The sequence below is a fragment of the Habropoda laboriosa genome, unplaced genomic scaffold (genome assembly GCF_001263275.1).
Source record: "Habropoda laboriosa isolate 0110345459 unplaced genomic scaffold, ASM126327v1 scaffold2, whole genome shotgun sequence".
NCBI classification, from domain to species: Eukaryota; Metazoa; Arthropoda; class Insecta; order Hymenoptera; family Apidae; genus Habropoda; species Habropoda laboriosa.
Window position 1 is genome coordinate 3,960,377 of NW_017100190.1, and position 9,060 is coordinate 3,969,436.

General features: G+C 28.2%; 4 protein-coding genes across 4 annotated transcripts in view; 3 read left to right on the plus strand and 1 right to left on the minus strand.

Annotated features, from left to right (window-relative positions):
* LOC108579882 overlaps positions 1-2,562 on the plus strand; it is a 3,470-nt gene extending 908 nt beyond the window's left edge. The window contains exons 2-4 of the mRNA XM_017943502.1: positions 47-630; positions 692-1,789; positions 1,879-2,562. Of these exons, the coding sequence (XP_017798991.1) occupies positions 47-630; positions 692-1,789; positions 1,879-2,562 (2,366 nt within the window). The remainder of the gene's footprint in view (positions 1-46; positions 631-691; positions 1,790-1,878) is intronic.
* Positions 2,563-3,867: 1,305 nt separating this feature from the next.
* LOC108579883 (protein MAATS1-like) lies at positions 3,868-6,529 on the plus strand (the record flags this gene model as incomplete). Its single annotated transcript, XM_017943503.1, has 9 exons — positions 3,868-4,165; positions 4,229-4,437; positions 4,522-4,867; positions 4,945-5,273; positions 5,337-5,558; positions 5,635-5,930; positions 5,993-6,245; positions 6,323-6,436; positions 6,521-6,529. Coding segments are annotated over 9 exons (2,076 nt in total), but the record flags the coding sequence as incomplete, so codon positions are not given.
* A 678-nt stretch (positions 6,530-7,207) lies between these two features.
* Positions 7,208-8,453, minus strand: LOC108580105 (F-box only protein 28). Its single transcript, XM_017943771.1, has 3 exons — positions 8,367-8,453; positions 8,033-8,281; positions 7,208-7,969 (listed from the first exon to the last, which is right to left on the minus strand). The coding sequence occupies exons 1-3, from the start codon at positions 8,451-8,453 to the stop codon at positions 7,208-7,210; spliced, it is 1,098 nt and encodes a 365-aa protein (XP_017799260.1).
* A 425-nt stretch (positions 8,454-8,878) lies between these two features.
* LOC108579936 (importin-7) overlaps positions 8,879-9,060 on the plus strand; it is a 5,859-nt gene continuing 5,677 nt past the window's right edge. The window contains exon 1 of the mRNA XM_017943570.1: positions 8,879-8,962. Within this exon, the coding sequence (XP_017799059.1) occupies positions 8,879-8,962 (84 nt within the window). The remainder of the gene's footprint in view (positions 8,963-9,060) is intronic.

Below are 9,060 nucleotides of genomic sequence, written 5' to 3' on the forward strand. Positions count from 1 at the left end.
ATTTGTATAGGGTTATACTAAAAGTCTATATTATTTTGGTATACAGGATTAGATGTGGTAAACACTCCAGATTATATTTGTGCATTATACTTTGAAGGGCAAGTTCCATGTTTTGGTGGAGTTTTAGCTTTAAATGGTAAAACTGGAGACACACTTTGGATGCACTGGACAGCTCATGCAATTTTGTCAGTTGATTGTGGTTTGGATTTAACAAATGATAAAATTAAAGATTGTATTATATGTGGTAGGGGTGGAATATTTCATGCAGTTAATGGACACAATGGAGCTAGCATATGGGAAATACCATCAGTATCAGAAGAGTGGCAACTCTCAGATATTTATGATGCTAAATTTATTGCTGATATTGATGGAGATGATATTGGAGATATTATTGCATCGCACACTGTACAATCAAGAGAATTTCATTCAAGTGAAATTCTAATAATATCAGGAATCAATGGAAGTATTATACATAGTTCAATTTTACCAAATACAGAACAATTGTTTTTAGCACCTCAAAAATTAATCCATCCAGATGGAGAAAGTATTTTTGTTCTTGTAACTAGCAGTCAAAAACAATCAGGAGGATTGTATGTAATTCCTCAGGTGAATTTAATGTATGGCAATTTGGTAAGTTTCTCAATTTACAGATAGCATATAAATAGGTATTATACAGAAATATATATTGCAGAAATTACGAAAACTCCATCATGACACAGGAAAGGGAACTTTATTACCTCCAATTTTAGTAGATGTAACATTGGATGGAATTGAAGATATTGTTGCTGCTATGTTTAACTCTACAATAATAGTTTATGATGGATTAACATTTGAACCTCTTTGGAATTATACAGTCCCTAATTCTGAAGTAATAAGTATACCTATTCCTGGTTATTACAATGATGATAATATTCCAGATTTTATGGTAAAACATCAAATAGGCTCAGGTTTTCCAACATATTATTACACAGTTGCAACAATTATAGATGGAAAAACTGGTAAATCTTTACTAGAGAAACCAATAGAAGACAGTTTAAGTAGAGAAATGTCTGGTTTATCCGTAACTGTTGAGGGATTTGGAAATGATTGGTTCTTACATTGGTCTGTTGATTGTCTAAACTATGAAGGAATTAAAGAAAAATATCAGTTTTTAAAAAGTGAAGATCTTATATCTGAATCACGTGCTGACCTTTGTAAACTGAGATTTAACTCCACTCTAATTACAAATTTATATGCCTTGAGTCAACATGTTGGGCCACCTGGTGTATCACTATATTTTTCGGAAGATTGGAAGTCTTTAGAATATAATAATTCTATGAATTCTAAAGTTGAACTACGCGCAAATGCACCATTTCTATCTGAAAGATCACCAAAAGAAAATACATTGAAACAAGAACATGAAGATAAATCTAATGTAATGAATAGTGATTCTTATGATGATATTTTGAGGAACGAAAATAAATGGACACAAAAAAGAGGAGAAACAAGTAAAGATTATGACATGTTATATAATGAGAATGATAAAATGAATGAACAAAAAAAATATACACTAGACTTCCAACGAGTAAATGATGTACAAGAACAAAAAGATAACGTTAATCGTAAACTTAGCGATGAACTTGATAAAAGTGTAAATAATTCTGAACTCTTTAATTATTATTCTACAAACCGTGACACTGAAAACAATAGAAATACTGATGCGGAAACTGTAATATTAATTAAAAGAACAGCAACTTTGTTGCAAGATAATATAAATAAAACAAAAGATACAACTGATCAACCTTTTGTAGTAAGATTATCAATATGTATAAGTAATTGATGCTTAAAGAAACGTTTTACAGGAAAAAAAATATAATGAATGAAATTTCTTTATTTCAGGATGTTGTAAAAACCTATGCTAGTGATTCTTCTAATATTATACCAAATGAAGAAGATATTGCCGACATAGAACAAATTTTTAAACGGGAATCGTTAAAAAATCAAAATAAAAAGAGAGATATCAATGCAAAGTCAAAAATTGAATTAACAGATAAATTTAAAACAAAATTAAAAAACCAAAAAAAGAAACGAGAAATAACAACCAAAAGCAATCAAGTATATCCAGCATATGGTGTACAAAAACAACCGCCGACTGGAATATTGTTACCCTCTATTTTAAAATCGCAAGGAATAGCTTCCGTAGATTTGGTATTTTCTACATTTTGGTTACCACCCTCTGAAGTACCTGTAATATTAGTTCAGGAAGATTTAGATTGTATTCATTGGAAAAAAATGTTATCACAAAAAAACCTGCAATACAAACAGAATGATGACATTATTAAAGAATGCTTAGATGAACGTGGTGTTAATTACAATGCACAGAAAGAAACAAATGACAAACAAAATTTTAAAATTTCTCTTGGACAAATGACAATATACAGACTGAGACTAGAATGCACATGCCCAGAAGATATGTTACCTAATCAAAGTTGTAAAAATATATCTTCACATCAAAGTTGGTCTGAATATTTGGGTTCCCATGGGAATGGATATTTTAAACCACTTTATAAATCAAACTTTTGAATAAGTTCAATATATATTAATTATTTTTTTATACATTTTGCAAAACTACATTACATTCATTAAAATAATTTTCTATTTTACATTTTACATTTTGTTACACAAAAAATTAAGTATATATTTTTTTAAATAAATATTTAAAATTCATTGCAAACAATAGAGTTTAAATAACAGTATTGTAATAAGAATTCTACATATGACTTATAATTACTTATTGATATTTTTTAAATATGTGTTTATTAAATAATGAAAAAAGTCACTGTAAACCTCAATACCTATAATTTGATACTAGCATTCTAAGAATATAATATTAATAATAAATATGTTAAATGCATTGAAATGTTTACATATATATGTAAATTGTGTAATTCAACTGTGTCATAAATTATAAGATTGTCAGTTATTGCATAATTAATTTGTTCATTATATTATTTTTTGAGAATATTTATAATGTTTAATGTAACTGTAATAAAAGTAAACTATTAATTACTGTTATATGTAAAGCATTAATAATACATAAAATACATATTACAATCAGTAGAATTTTATTAAAATTTATTAAAACCTTTTTTACTGATGATACAGTAATGAAATAAAATTCTACAATGTGATTTTAAGAATTGTGAAGTTAGGTGTTTGATCAATATTTGTTTGATGAACAAAATTTTTCTAAACAACTACTATCAAATACTTTCTTTGTTACAGAGGATTATATTGTACTTTTGAGTTTCTGATACAAACGAATTAATTAATAAAAATTGAAGTATTAAGATAATTTATATTAAAGTGCAGTTCGTAATTATTAATTTTTAAACATCATGTCTAAAAGATAAACACTGAACCGTAAGTTCTATACATTATAATACATTTTTTTATGACTAATCATATGATTTTTATTTTGTTATATAATTATGTACATAGAATTTTCTTATACTGCATGTGGTAATAAAATAAAATTCAAAAAACCTGATCTAGAAGAAGTTTGTATTTCTTTATGAAATTAGTTCTTTCTTTACTCTTAAACAATTTTTTTTTAACTTTCCATGCTCATAATTTTACAGAAGACATGCAAGAATATACCTATATATAAAAGCAAAGAAAAAGATTTAAAACATAGCTTGAAGAAACAGTGTAATAGTGCAAAAGAAAATTGGATTGCAGAGTTTAAGCAAGTTAACACATTAAACAGTAATCTAGAATTATAATCTTTTCCTTTGCAGGTATGGTATTTACATTAACTAAACGTCAGTGTTTCTATACACTATGTTGAAATTGAGAAATAGCTGAGAATGTATAATTACTTTTATATTTAATACCTATAGGATAATGGCTGGATATCAAGAATCAGCCGAAATTACGTACTGCAATAGTTATAAATATTTTCGTCGACCAATTGTACCATTTTTAGTATCAAGAACACAAAATGTAGACATTTCTGTACGTTTTAACCAGGATATTCTAAATGATATAGTGGCAAATGCACAAAAACAAAGTTATGCATTTTTACCTAAGCCAGAACCACATAGAAATGTGGGAACTCAGACAGATTATCGAGATAGTGAAACACAAACTGTTCCTTGGGAACCGTCATACAGAATTAAGACAGGTAAAATATACTAGATTTAATTTACGTTTTATATATTGCTTAATATAATCATTACACTTTCAGGACATAATCCTGAAGTACTATCAATAGTACATTTAACTTGGAATCATGGATTACCAGTTGGACTTCATGAATTAGAGATTATTAACAGAATAAGAAAGAAAAGAGCATGGGAAGCAATTCTTCCTCCTATGGATACACCAGCTAACGTAAAAAAACGGACAGCTATGATAAATGCATTAGAAATAGATGAATGGGCATTTAGAGAATCAGTAAATATTTATTGTTAAAACATATATACTATGTACACTCATTTTATAAAAAAGATGGTTGATAAATAAAAATTTTTCATTTAGGAAATTCAAGCAATAATGGATTATAGACTTGAACTAATGAATGAAATAACTAAATCACGTGAATATGAAAAACAGAGAAAAATTCAAGATCGTTTCGATAGATTGAAAAATTTTTTATTTACGCGTAGAGATAAAGAAATAGGTTCTATTAAACATAATCTTAGGAGAGAATTGAGAAAGCTCTATAAAAAACATCAACAACAGCAACCTGTTAAACGTGACATTATTAAAGAACATGCTGATCCATCGTCCGAAGTATATGCGCCACAAATGCGTTATGGAGAACATCCTCAAAGACGACATGAAATAATACAAAAAGAGTTATTGGGAGAAAGCTATATTGAAAGTAAATATAAATTTATTTACTAAACAACATTACATTACAATTTTTTGTATTATATTTTTCAATATTTGTTACTTTAGATGTAACTGAAATAAGTACATTGCCAAGCTGGCTTCCAACATATGAGGAACTAAGTACAATAAAGCCAAAACCTAAACAAACTGATCTCTGTGTCAGAGCAACAAGATGGACAAAAGAAAAATTAAGCCAATTACATTCTGATTTGAAGGCAATTAGATTAAGTACTACAACAATAGAGACATCGACATTGTTAAAGCGCAAGTATAAATTACCATCTTTACCTCCTACTCCATATAAAGCAAGCACAGAAAATGTAACAAACGCACGTGTAGATCAGTTGTCTACCCTTATTCAAAAAGTTATTAGAGGAAGAGCTGTACAGTGCATGGTAATCATTAAATAGAGAGTTTTCATCAATTTAATTTTTATATTAGAATGAACTTTTTTATAGATGTTCGAAGGTCGCAATAGATGTAGAGAATTAATTGAAGAACTACAGTCTGCTTATGGATTGGAAGAACATAGCAAAAAACGACATCAAAAAGAGAAAGAGCGTACATTAGCATTACAGCACTTGCAAAGTGAAAAATCTATGCAAGAAGATCGTTTAAGCGAAATTCTGAATTCTTTAGAAGGAGCGACTATTTCTGGAATGTTAGACTTTCTTAGTAAAGTAGGATTCATCTTAAATTATTATTAAAGCGGAATAGATATATTTTTTGTGACATTTCTCTTTCTTTTTTTAAAAGGAATTAATAAGATTAGAAGATGAACGTCGAATACACGCTTTTGCCTTATTAGCTGAAAGAGAAAGAGCTATGAGAGAAGCAGCAGAAGCTGGAAGACGTCAATTTGAGTATAATCGTCGTAGAGAATTCGATGAAATGTTTAGGCAAATTATAAAAGTTAATCAAGAATCCGTAGAAATTTATTTAAAAGATATTATAAAAGAGGGCATTGAATGGGTATCTGATGAAGCAACCAAAGCCTATATTATAGAATTATGTGATAAAGTAGACAGTATATCAAAAGATGCACAAGTCAAGTATGACAAATGTTTTATACAATTATTTTTCTTTTAATGCATTTAATTCTTTTATTCGTTAGGGCAACAAAATTAATAGAAGAAGAAATGGTAGCTAATATGATTTACAATTTTGTATTACCTGAAGTGGAAAAAAATACTATACGGAAAAATATAAGGGAAAAGCAACAAGCTTATTTACAGAATGCACATGCTGCAATTTATAAAGAGATATTGAATTTATCACCTACCGAAAACACACGTTTATTGGATAAAAAATATGAAGAAAAACAGGAAGAAATAAATTTAAGTACAGGGTTAGACATTGAAAAGATGGTAACAATTGTTTAACATATCTTAGAGCACTTTACTTATGATTCTTTGCTATTTAACATTATATTATACTGTTTTAGCCCGAAACATGTTCAACAATATATATTACAGAAGCAGTGTTAAAATCCACACATAGAACTCCTTTAAGGGATGTTGAAACAATTGTAGAAAGTATCATATCAAATGTTATTTCAGTATGTATACATTCACATATAAAATCTTATCTTTTTCTAGTAAAAATATAATATAATTAACTTTGACTGTTAACATTATTATAGATGATATAAAAATGAGTACTGGCAAAAATTTCGGAAGTTTTATGGTTAAAACAGGTGTGAGTGTGTGTGTGTGTGTGTCTATATATACACATATATAATTATATGCACTTGATATTAAAATAAATAAGAACAAATTAAATATATATCAATTTTTTGATATCTAAGGTTTAATTTTGTAGTTAATATCTACTTTTTAGTAGTATATTTAAAATAATATATGTCACACTATTGCATACAATTATAAGTTTTAATACATTTATTGATTGCATTTTGAGTTTATACAATAATTAAATATATAATCCATTATATTTATTTGCATATTCTTTTTTAATAATATGCCAGCTCTAAACTGTAAAAGATTATAACACATTTTATCTTTCATATATTTATAACTCAAATTTTTTTTAATTAAAAGTTTAACTTTTATTCATTCATTAAATGAAAAGTATCAATTTAAAATAAAATAATATCTTAATTTTATTTTGCATACTATCCTTTTATTAAATATTTTATTATACTTTCAAATACCTTTAAATTATATTATAAAAGTAGCTACATAGGTTTAATTTAAATATGTAAAAAGTTTAAACATTTAGATTTATTTAGTTGTAACATAAAAAATGCAAAATACACATAGAATAATAATTTTGCTTTTCATATACAACCTCATTATATACAAATAACAAGTTAATGTGAAGTTGAAGGATATCCTTCTACAGCATTACCTGCAAGAAGATCAGTCATAAATTTTTTAAATTTGACATCTTTTGCATCAGTAGATGATATTCTTTCTACTATTAATTTTCGTTTTTTTGCTTGCAATTCTTTTGTTTGTAAGGAATCAGTCTCCCTCTGATTAATTATATCTATATGTTTTCTTTTGCAAGTTTCTATGGAATCAGGTTTTTGTGTTTCTTCTCTTGCACGACTTAGTTCAGCTGTTAAATCAACCATTTTTTGTTCCCACTCTTCAAGATGTTTTCTCATTTCAGCTAATTGTGTATCTTGATCATGAATTTTTTTTGCCTGTTCTTGTAATTTTAAACTTTGCAATCTCATTTGAAAACCTTGCCTTTTCATTCGAAGTTTCATTTTACTTAGTTGACCTTTCATAGATAGAACAGATAATTTATTTTTTTTTGTACGACTATAGATTTTCTTAAATGTCTGATTTAACTTTTCTGAATTAAAATTATGTGGCAGTGTTGCATTGTTTGGATTTGTAGTATGATGAGAAATCATTAAACTTCCACCTGGTAATTCATAGGAACCTACATTACTAACAACAGATGTGCAAATACTATGCTTCAAATCTGGTAGGATTTTCTCATCAAAATGTTCCATAGCCATGCTACTAATGTCTCTTAGTTCTTGAAGTATTTCATGAGCTCTAGGTGGAGTTTTAGAATCTCGAATCAAACGAAGAACTCGAAAAATTTCATCAATTACCTAATATGTAAATGTATATAAATTTAATATATCCAAATTGCTGTAGAACAATTGATACCTTACCTTTCCAGGAATAAAACAACATAGATTAAGATCTACATATTTTATAAAAGTCATAGACAACATAGATATTCTTGTTTCAATTGCTGTTAATATATCACAATGACGTGCCAAAGGATGACTCCTTCGTTCCGATTCTCTTCGTGGTAATTGACTTTTTACTGCACGCAAACATTGTGCATGGTATTTCTCCATCAAATTAAAACCTCGGTTTAATAATTTTTTACATATTCGATCAAATTGTTTACAAACCTATTAAAACAATTTTTCAAAACTTTCGCTATATAATTTTAAACAAATAACCAACAACATATAAGAAAGAGAAAAATAATCTTACAATTCTATATCGAGAAATTTCATCGTATGTAAGGTTAGATAAAATTGTCTCCAGAACAATGTCAGGAAGGTTTATTAACTGCAACATATCACTGTTTTCGTTTTACAATGAAATTTGTAACACTTTCACTTAATTAAAAGTTTTTAAATAATCTTTATTTATATCTGTTTTTAAATCAACGCAATAGTGCAAGAATGGTGCAGCTCTCACTGTGTCGCATACAATTACGATTACAATGTTTTGACCGACCGATGACCTATAAACAAATATAGCTATTGCACATGTATCTGTTATAACGCAGTTTACTATCTATATTTTTGCAATTTAGTGAGTTTGCTAGTTTCCTCTCTAATTTTTATGTACTCAATGGCCGGATATAACGCACATCAGCTTTGGCTGCCATATTGTTGTGTCACGTGACGAGGGAGTAGCGAGGTGAATGCGTCGGGTCGAATTCGTGAAGAAGAGTCAAAAATTTGGACACCATCGTCTACCAGGAAACCAATTACAAGATGGATGTACGAAAAGTGACAGAATTGTTGCGAGCCACGATCGACCCAGTGCAACAAAAGCAAGCTGAAGAGCAGCTAAATCAGGTCGGTCAACTCATTGAAAACGTGCTCGAATGACCGATACCCCGACAGAAACATGTGCCTCTTTCCTATCATTTTGCTTCATTATTATTATTTTCTTA

What these genes read in the sequence shown, in the direction of transcription:
- LOC108580105 (XM_017943771.1), bottom strand. Translation starts at nt 8,453, where the DNA reads ATGTTGCAGTTAATAAACCTTCCTGACATTGTTCTGGAGACAATTTTA. An exon ending in AAATTTCTCGATATAGAATT is followed by an intron (nt 8,282 to 8,366) that starts GTAAGATTATTT and finishes TTGTTTTAATAG; the next exon opens with GTTTGTAAACAATTTGATCG. An exon ending in GTTGTTTTATTCCTGGAAAG is followed by an intron (nt 7,970 to 8,032) that starts GTAAGGTATCAA and finishes TTTACATATTAG; the next exon opens with GTAATTGATGAAATTTTTCG.